This window comes from Solanum lycopersicum, chromosome 12 (assembly GCF_036512215.1).
Source record: "Solanum lycopersicum chromosome 12, SLM_r2.1".
Lineage (NCBI taxonomy): Eukaryota > Viridiplantae > Streptophyta > Magnoliopsida > Solanales > Solanaceae > Solanum > Solanum lycopersicum.
Window position 1 is genome coordinate 68,395,288 of NC_090811.1, and position 27,349 is coordinate 68,422,636.

The 27,349-nt window shown below is 35.4% G+C and overlaps 3 protein-coding genes across 4 annotated transcripts; all 3 read left to right on the forward strand.

Moving 5' to 3' along the window:
- Positions 1-616: 616 nt before the first annotated feature.
- Positions 617-8,662, forward strand: LOC101249447 (uncharacterized). Its single transcript, XM_069292266.1, has 5 exons — positions 617-1,937; positions 2,107-3,617; positions 5,468-6,629; positions 6,759-8,179; positions 8,283-8,662. The coding sequence occupies exons 1-4, from the start codon at positions 743-745 to the stop codon at positions 8,138-8,140; spliced, it is 5,250 nt and encodes a 1,749-aa protein (XP_069148367.1). The 5' UTR covers positions 617-742; the 3' UTR covers positions 8,141-8,179; positions 8,283-8,662.
- Positions 8,663-11,081: 2,419 nt separating this feature from the next.
- Positions 11,082-14,317, forward strand: LOC101252859 (chitinase-like protein 1). Its single transcript, XM_004252915.5, has 3 exons — positions 11,082-11,722; positions 13,337-13,496; positions 13,689-14,317. The coding sequence occupies exons 1-3, from the start codon at positions 11,311-11,313 to the stop codon at positions 14,101-14,103; spliced, it is 987 nt and encodes a 328-aa protein (XP_004252963.1). The 5' UTR covers positions 11,082-11,310; the 3' UTR covers positions 14,104-14,317.
- Positions 14,318-16,221: 1,904 nt separating this feature from the next.
- On the forward strand, positions 16,222-23,896 carry LOC101252374 (PTI1-like tyrosine-protein kinase 3). Of its 2 annotated transcripts, none has more exons than XM_004252913.5 (8): positions 16,222-16,891; positions 18,386-18,563; positions 20,305-20,558; positions 20,663-20,789; positions 20,880-21,153; positions 22,611-22,743; positions 22,882-22,965; positions 23,432-23,896. In XM_004252913.5, exons 1-8 carry the CDS (start codon positions 16,853-16,855, stop codon positions 23,552-23,554), a joined length of 1,212 nt encoding a protein of 403 aa, XP_004252961.1. In that variant the 5' UTR covers positions 16,222-16,852; the 3' UTR covers positions 23,555-23,896. The 2 variants fall into 2 exon arrangements, with proteins under 2 accessions (XP_004252961.1, XP_004252962.1); XM_004252914.5 differs by having other exon boundaries at positions 16,260-16,526.
- The last annotated feature ends 3,453 nt before the right edge of the window (positions 23,897-27,349 follow it).

Below are 27,349 nucleotides of genomic sequence, written 5' to 3' on the forward strand. Positions count from 1 at the left end.
CCTTAATGTGAGACATCCCGATGTGACTCTAAATTTAGTCCAATGTGATCAGTGAACATTGAGTGAAAAATATGAAATCTGCTTTAAAATCGTCCATTTTTGCACTCACCATTCGAGTATATGTTATGTTGTGTATATATATGTATGAATATTAACGACTTGATAACACAAATGATCGATAAAATAAACAACATTTTGAATTTATAAAATTCAAATTCCGAATCGTTTCCAAAGTCAACCACACTATCATTAGGGCTGCTAAGAAAATAGAAATAACAAGGAAACATACAAAAGACCAAATTGTATGATCTAAGATGTTTCCATGTGGCAACATGTAAAGGTTAACCAAACAAAAAAAAAATATGTCAAGAGAGTGGAAATATTAAAATTTATCAATCATATGTTATTTCACATATTCTATGTAGCAGGTAACAAACTACTTTGTTATAAAGATAATATGAAAATATTCAAAGTGATACAAAGATGACTTTAATAAATAAGATGATCCAGCTGTTAATGTTTTTTTTTACACTGGTTATTAATCAGAGCAATTGAATTAGTCCTTTTAGACAGCTCTTTACTAACAATTATTTTATCAAAAATTTTTTAGTATAAATACATAGGCTAATGAGTCCACAAAAGGCATCACTTCTCAACTGAAAAACTAAAAGTTGTCTTCTTTCTTCTTCCCTTAACTAGCTAACCATAGTTGGGAGGCTAGGTGGTGTAATTTTTCGGCGAAATGAGACTTAACAATGGCGGCCCTGCCAAGGGTCGTCGATATTTGCCACAAATCTTAGTGGCATTGGCCATATTGGCTGTTGCTAATGTAGTGTCCGCTGACCCTTATGTGTACTCTTCTCCACCACCTCCGGTGTATGAGTACACATCACCACCACCTCCTTCTCCGTCTCCATCACCACCATATGTGTACAAATCTCCACCTCCTCCCACGCCTTCTCCCCCACCTCCATATGTTTATAAGTCACCTCCTCCTCCTTCTCCATCACCACCACCACCATATGTGTATAAGTCCCCACCACCTCCCTCGCCTTCTCCACCACCACCCTATGTGTATAAGTCCCCACCACCTCCCTCACCGTCTCCACCACCACCCTATGTGTATAAGTCTCCACCACCTCCCTCACCGTCTCCACCTCCACCGTATTACTACAAATCTCCTCCTCCCCCATCACCTTCACCACCACCTCCATATTACTACAAGTCTCCACCTCCACCTTCACCGTCACCTCCACCACCATACTATTACAAATCTCCACCACCGCCTTCACCATCACCACCTCCACCATATTATTACAAGTCTCCACCGCCACCTTCACCTTCTCCTCCACCGCCTTATTACTACAAGTCTCCACCTCCTCCATCACCTTCACCACCACCACCATACTACTACAAGTCTCCTCCTCCACCTTCACCATCACCACCCCCACCATACTATTACAAGTCCCCACCACCACCGGCTAAATCACCTCCTCCCCCATACTATTACAGTTCACCTCCACCACCAGTGAAGTCTCCCCCTCCACCATACTACTACTCCTCACCACCACCACCAAAGAAATCACCTCCTCCACCGTATCACTACACTTCTCCACCACCACCAGTTAAGTCACCACCTCCTCCGTACTACTACTCCTCACCACCACCGCCAAAGAAATCACCTCCTCCACCATATCACCACAGTTCCCCACCACCACCAGTTAAGTCACCTCCAACTCCGTACTACTACAAGTCTCCACCACCACCACCAAAGAAGTCTTCTCCCGCACCATACTACTATACTTCACCACCACCACCAACTCATTACTATCCTCCACATCATCAATTTGTAGTCAAAGTTGTCGGAAAAGTCTATTGTTTCAGATGTTATGATTGGAAGCACACAGAGATGTCTCACGGCAAGAAACACCTGAAAGGTACCTTAGTCTTTATAGTTTATACTACACTCATATATTTTTATTTTCTTTTAAGGTTATCATCAAAAATTTATTTAACTGTACATAATTTGTTGCTTTGTTCATTATGCTCTGACAGAATTTATATATAAATTGTTTTTGTGTTAATGTTTCTTTTTACATGTATTAGGTGTTGTTGTTGAAGTGACTTGCAAGGCCGGTGACAAAGAAATTGTGAGTTATGGTACCACTAAGAACAATGGCAAATTTAGCATCACGGTTAAAGGATTTGAATACCGCAAATATGGAGCAAAGGCTTGCAAGGCTAAACTCCACTATGCTCCTAAGGGTTCAAAGTGTAGCATTCCTACAAACCTTCATTGGGGAATTAAGGGTGCTAACCTCAAAGTGAAGTCAAAGAATAAATATGAAGTTGTTCTCTATGCAAAACCATTTGCTTATGGTTCTAAGACACCTTATGCCGAATGCAAAAAGCCCAAGCCTACACCTGCTCCATACTATTATAAATCTCCTCCACCTCCAACACCGACTTATGTTTATAAGTCACCACCCCCTCCATCTCCAAAATATGTTTACAAGTCACCACCTCCCCCAACCCCGACATACGTGTATAAGTCTCCACCACCACCTGCTTACCATTACAAATCTCCACCTCCACCATCACCAAAACTTGCACCGGTATACTATTATAAATCACCACCACCACCATCACCAAAACCTGCACCCGTGTACTATTATAAATCACCACCACCACCATCACCAAAACCCGCACCTGTGTACTATTATAAGTCACCACCACCACCATCACCAAAACCTGCACCAGTGTACTATTATAAATCACCACCACCACCATCACCAAAACCTGCACATGTGTACTATTATAAGTCACCACCACCACCATCACCAAAACCTGCACCCGTGTACTATTATAAATCACCACCACCACCATCACCAAAACCCGCACCAGTATACTATTATAAATCACCACCACCACCATCACCATCTCCTCCTCCACCATACTATTACAAGTCTCCACCACCACCATCGCCATCACCCCCACCACCTTACTATTACAAGTCTCCTCCACCTCCATCGCCGTCTCCTCCACCTCCATACTACTACAAGTCTCCCCCACCACCATCGCCATCTCCTCCACCACCCTACTATTACAAGTCATCTCCTCCACCATCACCTTCACCACCTCCACCCTACTACTACAAGTCACCTCCTCCACCGTCACCTTCTCCACCACCTCCTTACTACTACAAGTCACCACCACCACCATCCCCATCTCCTCCACCACCCTACTACTACAAGTCACCTCCTCCACCGTCACCTTCTCCACCACCTCCCTACTACTACAAGTCACCACCACCACCATCTCCATCTCCTCCACCACCCTACTACTACAAGTCTCCTCCTCCACCGTCACCTTCACCACCCCCACCTTACATCTACAAGTCTCCTCCTCCACCATCACCTTCACCACCCCCACCCTACATCTACAAGTCTCCTCCTCCACCATCACCTTCTCCACCACCTCCCTACTACTATCACTCTCCACCTCCACCCGTAAAGTCTCCTCCTCCTCCTTATTACTACAGCTCGCCTCCTCCACCGGTAAAATCGCCTCCTCCCCCGGCGTACATTTACGCTTCACCACCACCACCAGTCCACTACTAAAAGTTTCTAAGAGTGCAGTCATTCTCCACAATCAATCAAGTGAGTAGTTGTTTAATTTGTAATTTTTCATACGATACTCAACCTTTTTTGGTTCTTCTTTTTGAATTAAGTCTCTAATCTTCTATGTGTTGTTCTTTTCAGATTTTAGTTTGAAACACAAAATAAATGATGGCTTCTTGAGGAATAGATTCAAACGTCAATGGTTCAAAGCAATTAATTTATGGAATAACATTTTCAATCTTTTAATTGAAGGGTTGATTCTTCATGACATGGACATATTTGATTCTACTTCTCTTTTGTCCTTCTTGCACATTGTTCTCTTAGTGCGTTCACATGAACGTATCTAGGCTTTGATGCTTCTTAGAGTTTGTTTCTTTGTAACTTATTATTTGTATTGAGGATATTGTCCTCTTTTATTCATTCTTATTAATTATTACTGAATGTTGTTCTCGTAACACCTTTATGTACTTTGTGCATTAATCAATAAGAAGATCAATTTTATTACATTCACTATCTTCTTCTATTCCTCTTTCTTTTACCTCTGTAAACATGTTAGAAACAAATTAAATTAGTCTTCTCCAAATATATATCAACAAATTGGAAATGAATAAATTAATGAACTTAAGTCAAGCCATTTTGCACGTACCTTGACTAATTACACGAGATACTTGTTACCTCCCACCAATACTTATATCGGATAACTCTATCAACGAAAGCTTGGACAAAAGCCAAAAATCACCAATCTTTCCACCTACATTGAAATTGCACTCTGAGACCTCGTGGTTCTCATTCCAACACTTACGATTATGCAAATGCGTAATACAAAAAGGATTTATATTCTATGACGATCACAAATTTACTTTCTTAATGTAGTTAATCGATGTAGCAAGTTTACTCAATCTATAATTTGAAGCCATCAACAATCAACATACATATAATTTTATCCATCAACAATCAACATACATAAAAAGGGCTATTTGTGCTTTTAAGTTATCAACGTTGTTGCACCGGCCAACTAGTGTTCCAAAAAGAAAATAATTCATCTATTTGCTAATAAGTTGAACAATTTAACCATACATGTGATCAGTGGCGGAACCAAGGATCCTAATAGGGGGATTCGGAGTACAAAAGTATCACACTTAGGTCTGGAATATATATAACTGAGCATGTCGCATAGGGTAAATAATTGGTACGAGTTTCAGACAATCCCATATATATAGTAACGCACCTTAGCATTTACCAGTAATAAACTCCAACAACATTAGTCTTGTTTTTTACCAGCTAGCGCGAGTCCACGACATAGAATATATGTATATATCCTTACTCACTACAGATCAACAGGAATTTAGATCAATTAATTTGGCTAAACATGTCAAAGTTGTTGTAATTATTGAACACTACAAAATTCAATATCACAGAATCTGAGCACTAGTGATATGCTTATCAGCCCACACCCTGGCTATTGAAAACATAAAAGCAAGAGAGTGGAAATATTAAAAAATAGCACTTTCTTTCCCTTAAGCCAGTTCATGGCATGTGTTTTCTCATAGCAGGTAACAAACTACTTGTTAAAAGATAATGGGGAAACATTCAAAGTGATATAGAGATGGAGTTAAATAATTAAAATGAAAACCTGTAGATCCAGATGTTAATGTATTTTTTATACTTTGATTATCAATCAGAGCAATTGAATTGGTCCTTTAGACAGCTCTTTACTTTTCAATGTGTGTAACTATAAATACATAGGCCAATGAATCCCCAAAAGGCATCACTTCTCAACTGAAAAACTAAAGGTTATCTCCTTTCTTCTTCCTCTAACTAGCTTGGGAGGCTAGGTGGTGTAATTTTTCAGCGAAATGAGACTTAACAATGGCGGCCCTGCCAAGGGTCGTCAATATTTGCCACAAATCTTAGTGGCATTGGCCATATTGGCTGTTGCTAATGTAGTGTCGGCAGAGCCTTATGTATACTCTTCTCCACCACCTCCGGTGTATGAGTACAAATCACCACCACCTCCTTCTCCGTCTCCACCACCACCATATGTGTACAAATCTCCACCTCCTCCCTCGCCTTCTCCACTGCCTCCATATGTTTATAAGTCACCTCCTCCTCCTTCTCCGTCTCCACCACCACCACCACCATATGTGTACAAATCTCCACCTCCTCCCTCGCCTTCTCCACCGCCTCCATATGTTTATAAGTCACCTCCTCCTCCTTCTCCATCTCCACCTCCACCATATGTGTATAAGTCTCCACCACTTCCCTCACCGTCTCCACCACCACCATATGTGTATAAGTCCCCACCACCTCCTTCACCGTCTCCACCACCACCCTATGTGTACAAGTCTCCACCTCCACCTTCTCCTTCACCTCCTCCACCATATTATTATAAATCTCCACCACCTCCTTCACCTTCTCCTCCACCACCTTATTACTACAAGTCGCCACCTCCTCCATCTCCATCACCACCACCACCATACTATTACAAGTCTCCTCCTCCACCTTCTCCATCACCACCCCCACCATACTATTACAAGTCCCCACCACCACCGGCTAAATCACCTCCTCCCCCATACTATTACAATTCTCCTCCACCACCAGTGAAGTCTCCCCCTCCACCATACTACTACTCCTCGCCGCCACCACCAAAGAAATCACCTCCTCCACCATACTATTACAGTTCTCCTCCACCACCGGTTAAGTCACCACCTCCTCCATACTACTACTCCTCACCACCACCACCAAAGAAATCACCTCCTCCACCATATCACTACAATTCCCCACCACCACAAGTTAAGTCACCTCCAACTCCATACTATTACAAGTCTCCACCACCACCACCAAAGAAGTCTTCTCCCGCACCATACTACTATACTTCACCACCACCACCAGTATATTACTATCCTCCACATCATCAATTTGTAGTCAAAGTTGTCGGAAAAGTCTATTGTTTTAGATGCCATAACTGGAAGCACCCAGAGATGTCTCACAGCAAGAAACACATGAAAGGTACCATAATCTTTACAGTTTATACTACAAACATATTTTATTTTATGTTGCTTTGTTCATTATGCTCGGATAAGAATTCATATACAAACTGTTATTGTGTTAATTAATGTTTCTTTTTACATGTATTAGGTGCTGTTGTTGAAGTGACTTGCAAGGCTGGTGACAAGGAAATTATAAGTTATGGTACCACTAAGATCAATGGTAAATTTAGCATCACTATTGAAGAATTTGAATATAGCAAATATGGAGCAAAGGCTTGCAAGGCTAAACTCCACAGTGCTCCTAAGGATTCAAAGTGTAGCATTCCTACAAATCTTCATTGGGGAATTAAGGGTGCTAACCTCAAAGTGAAGTCAAAGAATAAATACGAAGTTGTTCTCTATGCAAAACCATTTGCTTATGGTTCTAAGACACCTTATGCAAAATGCCTAAAACCCAAGCCTACACCTGCTCCGTACTATCACAAATCTCCTCCTCCTCAGTCACCAAAATATGTTTACAAGTCACCACCTCCCCCAACCCCGACATACGTGTATAAGTCTCCACCACCACCTGCTTACTATTACAAATCTCCACCACCACCATCACCAAAATCCGCACCTATATACTATTATAAGTCACCACCACCACCATCACCAAAACCCACACCTGTGTACTATTATAAGTCACCACCACCACCATCACCAAAACCTGCACCAGTCTACTATTATAAATCTCCACCTCCACCATCACCTAAACCTACACCGGTATACTATTACAAATCTCCACCTCCACCGTCACCAAAACCTGCACCAGTATACTATTATAAATCTCCACCTCCACCATCGCCAAAACCTGCACCAGTGTACTATTATAAGTCACCGCCACCACCATCACCTTCTCCACCACCTCCTTACTACTACAAGTCTCCTCCACCACCATCACCAAAACCTGCACCTGTATACTATTATAAATCACCACCACCACCATCACCATCACCACCACCACCTTACTACTACAAGTCTCCTCCACCTCCATCACCTTCTCCCCCTCCACCATACTACTACAAGTCACCACCACCACCATCGCCATCTCCTCCACCACCCTACTACTACAAATCACCCCCACCGCCATCGCCATCTCCTCCGCCACCCTACATCTACAAGTCTCCTCCTCCACCATCACCTTCACCACCTCCACCCTACTACTACAAGTCACCTCCTCCACCGTCACCTTCTCCGCCACCTCCTTACTACTACAAGTCACCACCACCACCATCCCCATCTCCTCCACCACCCTACTACTACAAGTCTCCTCCTCCACCATCACCTTCACCACCCCCACCTTACTACTACAAGTCGCCTCCACCACCGTCACCTTCTCCACCACCTCCCTACTACTATCACTCTCCACCTCCACCCGTAAAGTCTCCTCCTCCTCCTTATTACTACAGCTCACCTCCTCCACCACTGAAATCACCTCCTCCACCGGCATACATTTACGCTTCACCACCACCACCAGTCCACTACTAAAAGTCTTTAAGAGTTTAGTCATTCTCCACAATCAATCAAGTAAGTAGTTGTTTAATTTGTAATTTTTCATATGATACTCAACCTTTTTTGCTTCGTTTGTTTGAATAAGTCTCTAATCTTCTATTTGGTTGTTTCTTTTCAGATATTAGTTTGAAACACAAAATAAATGATGGATTCTTGAGGAATAGAATCAAACGTCGATGGTACAAAGCAATTAATTTATGGAATAAGATGTACAATCTTTTAATTGAAGGGTTGATTCTTCATGACATGGACATATTTGATTCTACTTCTCTTTCAGTCTTCTTGCACATTGTTCTCTTAGTGCGTTCACATGAACGTATCTAGGCTTTGATGCTTCTTAGAGCTTGTTTCTTTGTAACTTATTGTTGTATTGAGGATATTGTCCTCGTGTTATCCATTTCCTATCAATTATTATTGAATGTTGTTCTTGTAATACCTTTGTGTACTTTGTGCACAAATCACTACGAAGATCAATTTCAAGGAAACAAATTTGATACATGTAGTATTTTCTTGATTTTCAATTCCCCGCCTTCCATTGTGTATGACTATTCTATTCATTGGATACCTTCTACCTCCCGCCGGCTACAGGTACACTAGATTACTCTATCCTAGCACACACAAGAAGAAGTCTCCGAGTGTGATTATATCATCTAGTATTTGAACCTAGGACCTATTGATTATCAACCTACTTCATTGACCACTAGGTCGATCACGTTAGCTACCTATGAAACACTAATCAACACGCGTACCATTACTTCATTTACTCTTTTTCTCCTCCAATTCAACAACAACAACAAAAATGATCTATATAATACCAATTATAGTCTACCCTAAATAAGTATCTGAAAACAGCTTAATTAACAATTATAAGTTCTAATAGGGAAATTTAGCAACTTTACCTCTTTTTGCATAATTGGTGCTATCTTTGCTCCTTCTCATTTGCCCTAATTTGGAACCCTAAATTACCTGCAAATTGAACAGGTTAATGAGTAAAATCGTTTTGGTTTTATTTTTCCATCAAATTAAATTAATGAAATGAAAAATATTTATATTTGTTCATATTTATTGTTTAATTATGATAAAGTCATGTAATTTTTATCTATTTATAGTATTTTGGTTATTTAGATAAGCGTTTATTCCTTAGACGCAAGTAAATACCATAAATAATCGTCAATTATACAAATGGAAATAATCATATAATAGTACTATGAATGTTTTTTTATTTATTTATATGCGAAGTGCGTTGAAATTTACCTAGCTAAAATGGAACGAAATTTAAACTTTTCAAAATAAGTTATTAAAGATGTATGTGAAACACGTCTTAACATATACAAGATCGATACTTATTTCTGTGTTATAACTAGAAAAGTTATTTTAAATAGATTCAACTTTAAAAAAATATTATTTAAAGAATTTTTTTTTAAAAAAAAACATGACAATGAAATAGCAAAATAAAAAATTAAAAAAGTATATTTATTAACTAAATAAACTTCTATTTTTTCCAATAAAATACTACTAATTATTATTATTTATTATTATTAACCTTTATCTTCAATCACATCTTAAAAATGATATATATATATATATATATATATATATATATATATATATATATATATATATATATATATATATATATATATATATGCAACCAAATGCTAGAGCACTTTTGGTTTGTTTCTAAAAAAAAGACAAAAATGTTTGGTTAGTGATAAATGTTAAATTTGGAGGAAAAAAAAGGTAGTTAATATGTAATTTTCTGCAATTAATACTTTTGGGTCTCACAGTTGTAAGTAATCTCTGATTAAATGTAGATGCTTCCACACTGCTATTTTATTTAATTAATAATTAAATTATAAAGTTAAATCAATTTAATAATTTTAAATAACAAAATCATTAAAGGATAAAAAAAAATTCTATTGAATATTTGATATTTATATTTAAGCTTTCAATTAATTTAATTTTAATTACGTAAAATCAATTATATAAGAACCATTCACAACAAAATGCCGACTATGAAATAATATAAATATGTGATGAGATGTTTGAGATCTCTTTATTATTAATTAAAAGTATATCATTTAAGTTTTCAAGGTAAATTTTTTATTTAAAATATCATCTTTATAAATAAATTATATAATAAATAAATTTAAATTTAATTCAATTTTAACGTAAAACATCGAATATCGAATAAAAATATGTTTAAAATATCATAAAAATTGTTGTGAGTACCAAATATGTTAAAAATGGTGACCTGTCATGTTATGAAATGTCAGCTTTTTTGCTTTATTCCAAGTCTAGAATGTTCAAGAATGATTTATTAAATTAAATAAAAAGACAGAGAATCTATTTCCTATATTATAAAAATAGTAGTAGTAAAAAACAAGATTTATATATATATATATATATATATAAAATAAATTTCTTATTCTCATACATTTTCACTTACATTCAGTTAATAATAGTCACATCATCCATAACCTTTGATATATAAAAACAAATAAAGCACCCTTAATTAACTTTTAATGAAAATATAAATATAGTAAAGTTCTTTAGAAAAAACTTTTATTATTGATCTTGATATTATTAATGGATATAAGGGGACAATGTAGTAAAAAAAGCTAAAAAAATTAAATTTATAAAAATATCTTTTTGTTATGATTCTTTTTAAGTTTTATGTAAAAGAAAAGTAGATAACTAATAATCAATAAAGCAAATATTAAATAAAGTTACTTTTTTAGTTGTCATAATGCGTTTTTAATAAAAATATTTTTTTATACTCAATGGAGCAAATATAAAATAAAGTTATTTTCTTAATTGTTATGATGTAATTTTTTAATTTTATTAATTTTTTAAATTAAATTAAATTACACTAATTTAATATTTTAGAATAAAAATTTATATTAATATAATAATTTTTTTTTTTAAGTATTGCTTCCTTCTTGGTTAATAAAGATAGTCTCTTTCACTTGCACACCCAAAGAAAAAAACTTCACCAAAACCCCAAGAAAATATATAAAAAGAGCAAAAAATCCAATTTTGATCCATACCCAAATCTCAAAAACCACAAATTCATCTTCCCAATTCACTAAATTCTCAATTTTTTCAGTTTTCAAATTTCAAAATTTTCATTTTGAGTGATAAAAATGTCAGCTTTAAAGATGAAAGTGTTAGGATTTATGGTAATAATGCTTTCAATTTCTGCAATTGCAAAAGGGGATGAAAATGAAAATGAAAATGAATCATCATCTAAGCCACCAATATTAGTGAAAATGGTAAAGGGTAAAAAAATGTGTGTTAAAGATTGGGAATGTAATGTATTGTCAAGATTTTGTTGTAATTTGACAATTTCTGATTTTTTTGAAACTTATCAGTTTGAGAATTTGTTTTCAAAGAGGAATTCACCTGTAGCTCATTCTGCTGGTTTTTGGGATTATAAATCTTTTATAATTGCTTCAGCTCTTTTTCAACCTCTTGGTTTTGGTACTACTGGTGGTAAATTTATGCAGATGAAAGAAATTGCTGCTTTTCTTGGTCATGTTGGTAGCAAAACTTCTTGTAAGTTGTTGTTCTGTTCTAAATTTAGCTCTATTATATGGTTGTTTTGTTGTAGGATTGTTGTGATACTATTTGTTGTTACTTGTTCTGTTTGTGAATTAGTTTGGATTCGAGGTTCTGTCGAAAACAACCTCTTTGCTTATCAAGTAGGATGAAGGTCCCACTTTGTGAGATACACTATGTATGTTGTTGTTGTTGACTTGTTGTTTCTCATTGCATGAACAAATGAGTGAAGTTACATATTTTACTCCCTTTGTCCCATTTTACGAGAGATGATTTGATTCGACACGAAGTTTAAGTAAGAAATGAAGACTTTGTATAACTTGTGGTCCAAAATGAATGATACAAATACGTGTGACTGTGAATCATTTCAGTAAAGGTAAAATATGCATTTTATAGTTGTTACTTAATATAGAAATGTGGCATTTTTTTTATAACTGACTAAAAAGGAAAGTAAGTCACATAAATTGAATCGAGAGAGTATGTAATTATTACTAAAACAATATTTCTAATGTAATAAAATATATGCAGACCTTACCGCAAGTTTGAGGTAGAGAGGCTTTTTAAAGATAGACCCTTAGTTCAAGGATGATTAGTATTTGTATATATTTTTGAGTGTTATTATTTGTATTTGTATCTATTTAATTTAATTTATTTGCCGATCTCATCTTGTTTGGGGCTGAGACGTAGTAGTTGTTCTTGTTGTTGTAGGGTGGAGGATTCATATTACTGAATCTTGACTAGTTAGGGATTGTGCCATACTTTGTTGTTGGTGTCTTATTTATTTACTTGTCTCATCTTTTATAGTATGATTTCCCTTTTTCTTGTTGTATCGCTCGGATCCTGCAGGAATTTGTTGCATCCATGTTGGATCTGCAAAAAATGCATAACTTTTGGATGATCCGGGCATGCACCCAGCGACATTTTTGAAGGATATGAGCAACATAGCTTTTTGGTTCTTTCTTGTTACGAAAATGGTGAAAAGATGAATGGAAAAATGATTAGACCACGGAGATATTTGATTTGCTTTAGACTTTGAAAGTAATATTGTAAACATTTCCTTAGAGAACTCAAGGAATTGACAAGTTGTTGAAAAGTTTTGATCTCGTAAGGATTAAACTTTAAGTTGATCAAACATAATAGTACTTAGGAAAGATCAATAGCTTGTATAAAATCATTGATTGAAACTCATCCTGTTTGAGATCAGTTCGGATCTTGAGTCTCGAGGTCTCTAATAGAGAACTTGAGAATCTGGTCCAGTTAACATATGATGAACTAATTATATTGAAGTCTGAGTAATTTAGTTGGCTTGGTCTCGATACTGAGAATCAGAATAAATGGGATACCAATTCTGTTTTGGCTATCTGACTTGTGTAAGCTCCAGTTAAGGCAGTCGCTTATGATTTCGTTCATCGATAATTGATGAGCTTGTTGGTTGATATGTATCTCTATGTGTCCGCGCCTGTGCATATAAGCTCTTTTATAGTGAGACCTTTGGAGATCACTTGTTACTGCCTATCATCATTCGTCAACCAAAACTTAGCACGATCCTCTGGTTTATTCTGCTGTACGTGCTTGTAGTTGAATTGATTTCTCATCACTTAACGTAAACAGGTGGTTACGGAGTTGCCACCGGTGGACCATTGGCTTGGGGCCTTTGCTATAACAAGGAATTGAGTCCTAGCCAAGATTACTGTGATGACTACTTCAAATTAACTTACCCGTGCTCTCCCGGAGTCGAATATTATGGTCGTGGTGCCTTGCCTATCTACTGGTAAATGTTTCATTACCTATATATCTAAGATTATATATTGATTTTTTTCTGCTATGTTGCTTGAACTTCTCAAAAATACCCCGTGTGCGTGTTGGATCGGATCTGATACAAGCAATATAGTTATTTTGTTATCAAAACACCTCTAATTAGGACTGAAAAAATGTTTTTTTTTCCCTTGATACTTCTACTTAGGAACTACAACTACGGAAAAATAGGCGAAGCATTGAAGGTAGATCTGTTGAATCATCCCGAATACATTGAACAAAACGCAACCTTGGCATTCCAAGCTGCAATGTGGCAGTGGATGAACCCAGTAAAAAAGGGACAGCCTTCAGCTCACGATGCCTTCGTTGGCAACTGGAAGCCAACAAAGAATGATACTTTGTCTAAACGAGTCCCCGGTTTTGGCACCACCATGAACATCCTCTATGGTGACAATGTCTGTAACCAAGGTGATATTGACTCCATGAACAACATCATCTCACACTACCTCTATTACCTCGACTTGATGGGCATTGGTCGGGAGGAGGCAGGGCCTCACGAACTACTCACCTGCGCGGAACAAAAACCTTTCAATCCATCTTCCTCCCCTGCTGCTTCTTCTTGATTAACTCATATGGGATTCTAGACATCCTAGCTATGATTGCTGAACATCCAATAAGTGGAGCAAGATAGACGTTGTCGTCCAGCTCCCGGTGTAAACTGTCTGTTTGGGTGTCATATATATAAGGATTAAGGTTGTGTTGCCCCTTTCTTGTTGTGTCTTATTGAAGTGAATCTTGATCAGTGCAATACATGCAGTGTGTGTGAAGCTTTAGTCTGTAATAATCTTTGGTTTAGGCGCATGTCACGAGTTCGAATTTGGTCAAAGAGCAAAGGAGTGTGCCTATTATCAGACCTGGATGTAGAATGTCCATTGTCGGGTTCATCTAAACTTAGTATTTTCAGCGCGACGTAAAAATATGTGCAAAATATACCAAAGTAAAAAATGGCAACAAATGATAGATATAGATATGAACTCATTACATTAAAAATGAGTTTAAAAATGAGTTGAGTTTGGTTTGAAAATTTTTAACAATTAAATTAATGAAGCTTAAATGTTGGATCTGCGGTATTTAAGTAAATAAAAGTAAATGAGTGATCTTATTAAAAAAATTTAGTTAAGAAGAGTAAAAAATGATTTTATTACTTATCAAATATTATGTCGTATCTTTAAAAATTTTCGATCAATAAAAAATAGGAAGAAGTTGAGAATAACATACGATTGCCTCTTTCTTTTTACTAAGTTAAGGCAATCAAAAAATATTTGTCAAGAAACGTTCCATCCACTCTTTGAATTTTTCTTTTTGACGTTTTCTTGTTCTTTTTTTTAAATTTTTTTAATTTTTAATTTTTAATTTATGTGTCTTTTTTTTGTTTATGGTTCGTTTTTAAAAAAAGAAATATAAATTTAAACTTATAATACTTAATTTGAAAGTCTTCTCTACCTTTAATTTTCTGTATTATTAAATTATAAAGAATAAAAATGAAATATAGAGAGTATTATATATTAGAAAAAGTTTTTTTTTTCATTATTCAATCTCTCAAATAAGTGTATTATATATTAGAAAAAGTTTTTGTTTTCATTATTCAATCTTTCAAATAGCGTTTATTAAAGACGATTTAATGGTATAAATATTTTATATTAACAATATATATATATATATTATGTACAATGTGATGTATATAATTTAAAACTCTAAAAATACTGATAAATATGGTTTTATATATATTACTCGTTTCATTTCATTTGTCACAAAACTTCCTTTTTGATAGTCAAACAAGAGATTTTGACCAACATTATGATTTAAAAAGGAAAGATACAATTATAGTACTTTTGATGATATTTGAATATTTAAACCCTAATTCTAAGATATCAAATTAAATTTAGTTCAGAAAGTTAGTCAAATTAATTTCGTGAAAAGTAAAATGTAATAATTAATTTGTAATAAAGAAGTACTTTTATTTCTAATTAGAAGTATCGTTCGAGCTCTGTTATGATATAATTTGATTCTTGAGAAGTGAAATATGACAACTATTTTAAAATGAAAAGAGTACTTCATTCCTAATCAAAGTATCGTGTTTGAGCTCTGTGATGGTGTCGTTAGACTCTCACGACAGCTATTTTGGAACGAAGAGAATATTTCATTCCTAATCAGAAGTATCATGTTCGACTCAGTTATAATGTCGTTTGACTCTTGAAAAGTGAAATATGACAACTTTTTCGAGACGAAAGGAGTACTTTATTCCAAATTAGAAGTATTGTTTTCAAGCTATGTTATGGTGCCATTTGACTTTTGAAAAGTAAAACGTGAGAATTATTTTACAATGGAGGCATTACTTCGTTCTTAATCAGAAGTATCATCTTAGAGCTTTGTTATGATGTCGTTTGACTTTTAAAATGTGAAACGTAACACTTATTTTGAATAAGAGGAATGTTTCGTTCCTAACCAAAAGTATCGTGTTCAAGCTCTGCTACTATATTGTTTGACTTTTGAAAAGTGAAATGTGACAACTATTTTGAACAGAAGCAATACTCCATTTCTAATAAGAAGTTTCGTGTTCGAGATCTGTTATGGCGTCGTTTGACTCTTGAAAAATAAAACGTGACAACTATTATAGAACGAAGGGAGCACATCAGTCCTAATCAAAAGTATTATGTTCGTGCTCTATTAAGAATCTTATTATCGAACATGAGTCTTGAATTTAGTCAAATTTTAATACAGGTTATCGAACTCGGAATGAAAATAACCTATCCAAGGGTTTACACCTTTGGTGACAGCTAAATATACTTTGATATTTTCCTCTTCGGCCCCCTCCTTCAATTTCTCAAAGTTTAACAATACAAACAAAGCAAATCCACCCCTACCTTTTTCCTCTCTGTGTCGTTTGTTCTCGCTGTCTTTGCTTACCTGTTCTTCACTTTATAATTGTCTTGATTTAGCATAATCAAGAAGCTACAGAAGAACAAGAAAAGATTCAATTTTTCAGGTAAAAAAATTTAAGAAAAAAAAGAAGCAAACAAACAACCCCTTGAATTGCGGTTGATTTCTATGGCTGTAGTTTATCTGAATGAGTTGTTTAGTCTATGAGGCGTAACCCCTTTTGAGTTTTCAGGGTTTCATTTGTGTTTCAGGGATCAATTTTGAATTTTGACCCATTTTCAATTTCTTTCTCTCTTTTTCAACTTTTCCCATATTCTTTATTAGGACCCTCTGGATCTAACTAACCCTTGTCTGGAAATTTCAAAAAGAATCTTTCTTTGTGTTGTTTTGTTTATTTGGGTTTGTGAATTGTAGCTGTAGTTGATTTATTTGATGGCTATGGATGGCAATTATCACAGGCAAGGGCTAGTGGTAAGATTTGGTGTTCCCCTTGTTGGGTTTCTTGGATAGATGATTTCTATAAAAGAGGAGGTATTTTGTATTGGTATTAAGGCATAGTTGATTGATTGATGTCTAGCTATGTGTGAGTTTTTGCTTTGAAATGTGGATTGTGGAAGTTTGGTTTGTTTGGAAATGGAATTAATTGTAGAATTCTATGTTTAGTGCTTTGATTACATGATGGTTTTGTCTTTGTTGTGTTCCCTTTTTGCCAAATAAGGAGGAATGGACCATTTAAAAGGCTTGTATAGAAGGAAATGAAATTGGAGTCTTGCATCCATGGCTTGTATTAGTAATTCCCTTTTTGGTGTTTCTTGCACATTTATTTTCTGCAAAAGAGGAGTTGTTTTGTATTGGGATTGAGGTGTAGTTGGTTTGTTGGAAATGAAATTAATTGTAGAATTCTATATTTAGTGCTTTGATTACAGGACAGTTTTCTCTTTGTTTTGTTCCCTTTTTGCCAAATGACGCAGCAGTGAATTGTGATGTATTTTTGTAGTCTTGCATCAAAAGCTTGTATTAGATTTTCTCTATTAGGTTTCTTGGACGTATATTTTCTTATTTAGTCGAGTTTCGTGCTACGAAAGAGGATTTATTTTATATTCGGATCGAAGCTTAGTTGATTGATTGTATCTCTGGCTATGTGTGAGTTTGCTTTGAAATATGGATTGTGGAAGTTTGGCTTGTTGGAAATGGAATTAATTGTCGAGTTCTATTTGTAGTGCTTTGATTCCATGACAGTATGTCTAGTTCTTTTTTAAAAAATTGTTCCTTTTTGCCCAATGATGAGGAATGTATCATTTTAAGGCTTGTATAGAAGGAAATGAAATTGGAAGCATTAAAATTGATGTATTTTTGTAGTCTTGCATCAATAAATTGGTATTAATTTCTGTATCTTTCGATATCAGTTTCATATTTTATTGGCCGGGAAAAGTAATATTTCTGATTTGTCTGCTCCTACCTTCCTTTTCCTCGTCTTCATTTTACAATGCAAGTTATGTTTAAATAGTAGCTTTTACTTGAGATTTTTTTGGTTGGCAAGCCTGGACATGTTTCCTTTTTCCATAAAGATTAAGGTTAGACATCTTACATAAAGAATGATATATCCATAGATTTGAAATGGTGCTCTTCTTTCCTTATTTCTGTTGAAACTGAATTTTGGGTTTGGAATCGCGGCAGTAATACACTCTTAATTTATTTTATTTTTTAAAAAAAGAGAAACTCTGTGGTAATGCACTTTTAAAGGCATGCACAGCTTTTGTGTTCCATTTGTCAAATACATTTTCGTCATTTACATTTCAACTATTGCAAGTACCTTTGTAAATCACCCTCCAAACAAGGAGAGAGTGTTATGTCATTTTCAATTTATTTATATTTTAAAATGAAGTGGTAGTAGGTGTTGTGGTTTGCATGATACAATGATGTTTGTTCATTTTGAATCATTCTTACATTTGACTTACTGCACAGGCACATGCTCCTCCTCCTGGTTACTTTTCACGCTTGGAGAACCGAAGGGCTGAAGACGATCTTTATTTGAGAAAGAGAGTAAGGATGAGAAGGTGGCTGTGTTGTACCTGTCAAGTAGAGGAGTCCTACCCATCACATGAAACCGAGCACCTGAAACACCCTGCAAGTCATGCTGATGGTACACTTTCAAATTTATGCTTACGCTTTATTTAGTGAAAACCAAATTGTTTCTCTCCTTTTTGTTTCATTGAGACGAGTCTTTGAATCGTTGATGTCAATTTTTTAACTGATTGAAAGTGTTAATTTGTCGTTGCATCCCCATCACATACTAGAGTACAGTTTATGATGCTTTGAAGTTAAATAATTATCTTAGATTGTCATTCTGTCAGCAAAGCCTTTAATGTCTTAAAAATCTAAATTTACTGGGTTTTTCTGAGTGATATCTGTTTGGTCTCTCTCTTTAGTCTTTATAGTCTACATGTCTTATAAATCTTTTGTGAGGCATCATCTGCTACTTGTTGACCAACCGGGTACTTCTATAGATAAATTGCAGTTCGCCTAAGGTGACTGTAATTGACAACTTTAAGCTATAGACTGTGTACAGTTTGGAAAATAGGTATCCTGTGAAATTGTGGGACCAAGTGTTATGGATTGGTAAGCATACTCGACAAGAGAATGATTTCACTGAGATCCAATGTCCGGATGCATCCTAAACTTGCTACCTTATATGTGACTCTAATTTTACCATCAATTCATTTGCCTCTTATGCAAATGATAGATGTCAATCTTAGTTCAGTTTTTAAAATTTTATATGCATTCAATTTGATAGGGTTTCCTAATTTACCAGTTAAAAATAAAAATAAAATTGAGAGAGTTTCCAAGATATTCAAAACCACAGTATTCAGAAGTTTTAACCATGCAAGCAGTACGAAATCCGGAAAGTAGACTGGCTAAATGAAGATTTTGCTGAAATTAAGATCTACTCAAAATTCTAATGAAACAGGACTGTAAGAATCACAGAAGATTCTGTTTAAAGATAATCTTGATGTCTCCTTGCAAGATAAAAGATTAGATTAGATCTGCTTTGATCCAACTCTTGTAATTTCTCCATAGAAGCCTTGTTTTTTTTTTCTTGATGGTCTAATCGTGGCATAAGGAAGAGTTGCTTGTGAATACTTTAAACTGGATATCAGTGAAGGCCTTTTGATTTGCTTTTGTTAATTCTAGCCTCCTAGGAAGTTTTCATAGCTTTCCTAAAAGATTTGACTTTAAAAAAAATCTGAAAGACCAAATATCAACTTCAAATATGAAATTTATTCTCTTCAGCAAAAATAAATAAATATGAAATTAGATTCTCTGTGCTCATCTATTTTGGGATCTGTTGGTTATAAATACTTTCCACTTAAAAAGTGCATCAAACAATTCCCTTGTGCTTGTTGGCTCAGGAAATATTGTATCGGAAGTATATACAACCTTTCAGGGAACAATTCCCAGCTATTCTATTTAAACTTTCTATTTTATGAGTGTCACAGAGTCCAGATGAAAATAGTGATTATGAAAAGTAAAGAGAAAAGCTCAATGGTAATGGTAAAAAATGTTTCAATGAATATTCCGAATTCCATTCTACATAACTGACTAGTATAGTAGTCTTTTCTTTTCACTTTTAACCTTTAGCAATGAACTATAAGATGTTCATTTAGACCAATCAAAATTTACAGGAGTATGGCATATTTTCCTTTGATTGACTATGTCATGTGCATGCCACGTTTAATCTATATAGCTGGATCATTTTAGGATAATAATATTTATGTCATGTTTGACAGCGCTTCCTTTCTAGTGCTTCTTAAACAAGTCTTAGTTATCCAATAGACGAGGTAGTTTTTTTCTTTTTTTTACAAAAAAATTCTGTCTGATACCAGGATATCAGAAAGGGTCAAGAGTATCAGATCCTATCAGGGCTGAAGCGGATAAAGCAGTGCCAACTATAGAGGTCCCTGCGTTGTCTTTGGATGAACTGAAACAGGAAACTGACAATTTTGGATCGAAAGCATTAATTGGTGAAGGATCTTATGGGAGAGTATACTATGCTAATCTAAGCAATGGCAAGGCTGTTGCTGTGAAAAAGCTTGATGTTTCATCCGAGCCTGAGACTAATGTTGACTTCTTGAATCAGGCAAGGGTCTTTTCTTATGTGGTTCTTTTTGGCTGCTCCGTGTATTGCTGTGATAATTGATTACTTGTAATATTCTCTGATATATGTTTCTGTTTCATCTTAAGGTTGCTAGAGTTTCAAGATTGAAGCATGACAATCTTGTTGAGTTGCTTGGCTACTGTGTTGAAGGAAACATTCGTGTATTAGCTTATGAGTTTGCAACGATGGGGTCCTTGCATGATATTTTGCACGGTATGAAAAAAAATATATGTAGTTGAATGAGAGAGAAATTATTAGCTTGATATATAATCTATTATTTCTGTACTGTTTATGTGCTTACAGGAAGGAAAGGAGTACAAGGGGCACAGCCTGGCCCAACACTTGAGTGGGTGCAGCGGGTAAGGATTGCTGTTGATGCTGCTAGGGGTCTTGAGTATTTGCATGAGAAGGTCCAACCTTCAGTAATACACAGGGATATCAGATCAAGCAATGTCCTCCTCTTTGAAGACTACAAAGCAAAGATTGCAGATTTTAACTTGTCAAATCAGGCTCCTGACATGGCTGCTCGCCTTCATTCTACTCGAGTTTTAGGAACATTTGGCTATCATGCACCAGAGTATGGTCTCCTGCCTTTTTCTTCTTTGACTAAGCTTTGTTTTCTTCAATTTGTACTCTGTTTCTCCTCAAATTTTTTATACATGGTTGTGTATTTTGGTGTTATTCTGAACTCTTTCCCTTTTGAGTTCTTGGCGCTAGATTAACTTCCTTTTTGGTGTGATACATTTTGAACTAGGAATAGAATCCAAGTTAGAAGTGGGAGGTGGGGGCGGAAATGAATCTACTAGGAATGGGTGAATGTTGGTGATACATTATGTAAATAACTATATAGTAACACTTAAGTCATTGTTACTATTTTAAAAAGAATCTAGTTACTAAGTTTTCTGATGCTTCTAACTGTGGTTTTATATATGTAGTTCTGTAGGACAACTTACAAGACTTAAAAAAAGTATATTTATATGTAAGGGAGCTCCTTATGTAAAGCATGTTTGCTGGAAATTATTGATGAGATTGAGTGCCAGTTTTTTAGAATAAGAGTCTGATGAGACGAACTATCAGCTTGTAAAAGAAGGTTTTAGCCACCGAAACAGTATATGTAGTTGCTATTAATGCATATGCTACACCTCAAAGTGTATAGTGTATGCATCAGATTTACAGGGTTTCTCCACTTTATGGGACCTAAGAATCCATTGGGGCTAAGGCGCTAAACAACGATTTATAATTCAGGTGCTTCCTCCCTTGTGGTATAAAAAGCTAAATACAGCTCAAAAGGCCAAAAGCTGCTTTGGAATTAAGTTTTTGACTATTAAATGTAAAAGGCTGTGAGATTCTTGGAAATTTGAAAAGCCCATCTTTGCTATTAAATTGTTTTCCCCTATTCATCGGGGATGTTGTATTTGACAACTTCCAAGATATAATTTGCCACTAAAGTTAGCTTGTTATGGGGAAGTAGCTTGGTTTGTTTAGGCCATATCTTTAGTTATTTGATCTGTTTGGATGGCAAAAGCAACTACTTAGTAAATTGGGTATTGCTTATACTTTTCTGGGATTGCTATTAACCATTACAGTATTTGAGGTGGAATGGTGGGATCTCTTGTTATAAAATGTATAATGGTTATCTTGATGTTCCTTTTACATTCTACTTTTGTTCATGCCCGTAGAATAAGTACCAGTTTTCTACTCAAGGTTTTGTCTTCTTGTGAATGACTAAATATCGAAGTTCTTGAGTGAAGGTAGTTTTGTTCTCTACGAGTGTTTCTAGATGATGATTAATAATTATGTATTTAAGCTCTTTTTACAAAATGGGATGGCAAAGTTGTGAAGATATTCAATTACTGGAGTAGCATTCTTATCCAATTGTGCCATTTTCTGTTTAACCCGTTGGCATCTCTGTCACCTGCTTTACTCTTTTATTCTTGTAAAGATGCCTTAAGAAGTAGTTTTGCTTCAGGAGAGTTATCCAACCCAAGTTTTTCAGGAGATTATCTAACCCAAGTATCCCAAAAACAATTACAGATACGCTATGACTGGACAACTGACACAGAAGAGTGATGTGTATAGCTTTGGAGTGGTCTTGCTTGAACTTTTGACCGGAAGAAAGCCTGTAGATCATACAATGCCTCGAGGACAGCAGAGCCTGGTTACTTGGGTGAGCACTGCTTCCTGCTCGATTTATCAGAAATCTTCTTATTAAATATTTTTCCCCTTATGTGGTCTTCTCCTCGATTTGGTCTTAAATATGTTTAGATTCTATTTCCTGATGTATAATTACTTCTTTAAATTGTAGGCTACCCCGAGACTGAGTGAAGATAAAGTGCAGCAATGTGTTGATCCAAAGTTGAAAGGATGTCCTCCGAAAGCAGTGGCTAAGGTTTCTTCTTCTCCCCTTGTCGTCCTATATCTACTTTGTCTCTCTTCGTCTCCCCGTCAGACGCAATACAACAAACTATGTTTTATTCCCAAGCAAGTTTTAGTTAGGTTATATATATTCTCACTGGCTATGTCACTCTATTTGAACTCATCTCAGACTAATATTATACAATATGAATTATGAACATAGTAAGTACTTGAAGTTCGCTAATTTGTACTGGTATTAAATCTGATATGACTAAAAAACTCCTAGAAATCATAGGACATAAACTAAACATACTACATAGATCTCTTTCTTCCAGTGTGCCTTATTTTTCGGTAGGTTTGCATCTATTCTGATATTTACTGGGTCCTTCGAGACAACTTTGTTCCATGGGATTTATGTCTTTACCTTAGTTTCCTTTTCAACACCTTCACTCACTAGCAACTAATTTCGGTTTGGCTATTCTTTTTTCTCTTAAATATAGATGGCAGCCGTGGCAGCACTGTGCGTGCAATATGAAGCTGAATTCCGTCCAAACATGAGTATTGTTGTCAAAGCTCTTCAACCACTTCTGAGGGCTCCTGCTGCACCTGCTCCAGAAATATAGGGAGCCTATTGTCGCTCGCTTGTTCTGGAGTTCCTACTGCTAATTTGCAACTGTTTTGGTATATCATGCCAGTATTTCATTTTTTAAGATGATCTCACAAAAAAAAAAGAAAAAAAAAAGACTTCAATGTTTTCCTTTATTGAAACTGGTGTGTGTAGGATTTGATTGATTGATTGCTTAACTTACATGGTGAGATTGTTGAGAAGATTTCCCTGAGAACATAGGGGTGTCTATATTTTGTTTTTCCTAAAAGAACACCTGAGGTATGTTCTTTCAATTTGTGTATTATATTTGTACTTAAATGGTGTTGTATTATATTTATGGATTTATACTTATACACAAGATGTTGGTAACACCAATTACCTCAAGGAGAGTTTTGAAACCTTACAAATACTCTCTTAGAGTAGTGCTCCTTGTCGGTGCTCAATCGAGTCTCTGATTAAAGGCGGAAGGATATATTCAATATCTCCCCTTCGGAGAAAAAACAAACCTTCTTCGTCGTGTTTTCTACCTCTATTAGAGATGGAGTGGATTTTGGCGTTTTGTCTTGATGTTGGCAGATCGATTCCGATTCATTCTTTAATGGAATAGGGAATGAATACCGTTTATCTAGGGACACTCCATGAATTAGTTCGATTAATCTAATATCCACCATCAAAGGAAAACACTTTTATGTTGGATGGTATTGGATTAAATCCACTTGACCATAACGTGAAAGATCCCCGATTCATTACGAAGATCTTCATAAAGTTTTTTGAGAAAATACTTAAGATGCTTTCGCTTCAGGCACCAGATTCATGGGTTTTATGTACCCACGAAAAATTAAAAAATTTAGCGATTCTTAAAAAACGGTTTGCAAACATGGAAATGAGCGTCAAAATGGTGTGAGTATATGTGAAGGTTTTCAAGCTCATTACGGAGGTCTTCATTTGAGAATTTCTTTTTCTTTATGTTATGGGTGCCAAGCTAATACACATGAAAAATCAAGAAATTTGGGCGATTACTAAAATAGGGCTTGTAAATGCAGAAATGAGCGTTAAAAGATGGTGCGAGTATACGTGAGGACTCCAAACTCATTACGAAGGTTCTCATAAAAATTTTTGAGAATTTTTTTTTGTGCTCCGACGCTAGATCTATGGGCTATAATACACAAAAAAAATATTGAAAAATTTTACCGATTTTCGTATACTATCGTCCATGGATTTTTGGTGATTCGGAATTCTGACGTTTTTTTTTGCTCAAATTTTTCCTGATATCTATTAAGACGTTACCTATCGAGCCAGTTAGACATAACGGCCAAAACAACCTCTTTTGAAGATCAAATGAGCCCCGGAGCAAGTAAACCCCTCATTTTATCAATTTTCGTATGCTATAGTCCACGATCATTTTTAGTGATCCAAAATTTCGGCGCTTTTTTTCCCAAATTTGTGGACGTCCCTTAAGATGTTAGCTATAGAACGAGTTGGCCCTGGCGGTCAAAACGACCCATTTTAAAGGTCAAACGAGCCATGGAGCAGGTAAACCCCTCATTTTGCTAATTTTCGTGTGTTATAATCCATGAATTTTTGGTAATCCAAAATTTGATGTCTTTTTTGCCCAAATTTTTTGTGGACGTTAGCTATGGAGCTAGTTGGCCCTGACACATAAAATAACCATTTTCAAGGTCAAACGAGCCTGAAGCATGTAAATCCCATTTTGTCCATTTTTGTGTACAATAGTCCATGGACTTTTGGTAATCCAAACTTTTGGTGTCTCTTTTACCCAAAATTGATACATCCAATTATTTTTTTTATCCGGATATCTCGAAATAAAATGACCAAAATTTTTTATGAACGTCCGTTAATACCTTAGAAATGAAACCAGTTCGTCTCGCAGGAAAAAATGTTGCATTTCAAGTTCAAACAAGCCCCATAGCACGGAAATGTAGATTTTACCAATTTTCGCGTACTATAGACCATGAATTTTTTTAATCCTAAAACAAAATGGCCAAAACTTTTCATGGACGTCCGTTAAGATCTTAGAAATTGAACCAGTTCGACCCGCGGGGAAATATGGTGCATTTTCTAATTCAAACGAGACCTAAAGCAAGTAAAAGCAGATTTTATCAATTGTGGTGTGCTATAACCCTTGGATTTTTTTTTATCCCATAACAAAATGACTGAATTTATCATGGACGTGTCTTAAGACCTTAGAAAATGGAATCAGTTCGTCCCGCGAGAAAAAAAGATGCATTTTCAAGTTCAAAGGAGCCCTAAAGCAGGCACAAATCAGTTTTTCTGATTTTCGTGTGCCGTAGCAAAAAAAACAAAATAAAATGACTGTAATTTTTCATAGACGTCAGTTTAGACCTTACAAATGCAATCAGTTCGCTCCGAGGAGAAAAATGATGCATTTTTAAGTTCAAACGAGCCCCAATACAGACGAAGGCACAGTTATCGATTTTCGTATCTTATAGCACATGAATTTTTTTATCCAAAATTTCGAGGCTAAAATTTTTCATGGACGTCCGTAAAAATCTTATAAATGAAACCAGATCGTCTTGCGGGGATATATGGTGCATTTTCAAGTTAAAACGCGTCCCAATGCAGGCATAGACATATTTTATCGATTTTCATGTGCTATTGCCCATTAATTTTTTTTATTCTGAAATCTCAAAACGAAATGATCGAAATTTTTCATGAACGTTTGTTAAGACCTTACAAATGGAACCAATTTGTCACGCACGAAAAAAATTACTTATTTTCGTGTGCAATAGCCCATGAATTTTTTGTTGAAAAAATTCCGAAGTAAAATTGCCGAAATTTTTCATGGACGTCCGTTAAGATTTTAGAAATGAAACTAGTTTGCTCTGCGGGGAAAATAATGCATTTTTAAGTTCAAACGAGCGCAAAAAAAAACAAATATAAATTTTATCGATTTTGATATGTTAAAGCCCATGAATTTCTTTTATCAGAAAAATCTCGAAATAAAATGATCAAAATTTTTTGTGAACGTTTTTTAAGACATTTGTAATGGAATCAATATGTTCTGAAAAAAAAAGGGTGTATTTTCAATTTCAAATGAGCCACAAAGCAAGCACGGGTAGATTTATCAATTTTCGTGTGCTATAACCATTGATTTTTTTATCCGAAAATTCCAAAACAAGATTATCAATATTTTCTAGGATGTCCGTTAAGACCTTAGAAATGAAACATGTTCGTCTCATGGAGAAAAATGGTGCATTTTATGTTCAAACAGACCCCAAAGTTGGCAAAGATAAATTTTATCGATTTTCGTGTGCTATAACCTATGAATTTTTTTATTCAAAAATTTCAAAACAAGATAGCTGAATTTTTTTATTGACGTCAGTTAAGACCTTAAAAATAGAACCAGTTCATCCCGCAAGCTAAAATGGTGCATTTGCGCTCGTTTGAATGACCAAATTTTTTTTCATATACGTCTGTTATAACCTTATAGATGGAACTAGTTCGTCTAGAGGGAAAAATGGTGCATTTTCAAGTTCAAACGATTCCCAAAGCAGGCAAAGACAGATTTATGAATTTTCGTGTGCTATAGCCCATAGATTTTGTTCACCCGAAAATTCCAAAATAAAATGAGCGAGTACATTCGTTAAGACCTTAGAAATGGAACCATTTCGTCATGCGAAGAAAAATGTTGCATTTTCAAGTTTAAATGAGCCACAAATGAGGCAAAAGTATACTTTACTGATTTTCGTGTGTTATAGCCCAAGAATTTTTTTTCATCCAGAAATTACAAAACAAAATGACCGAAATTTTTCGTTGACGTCCTTTAAGA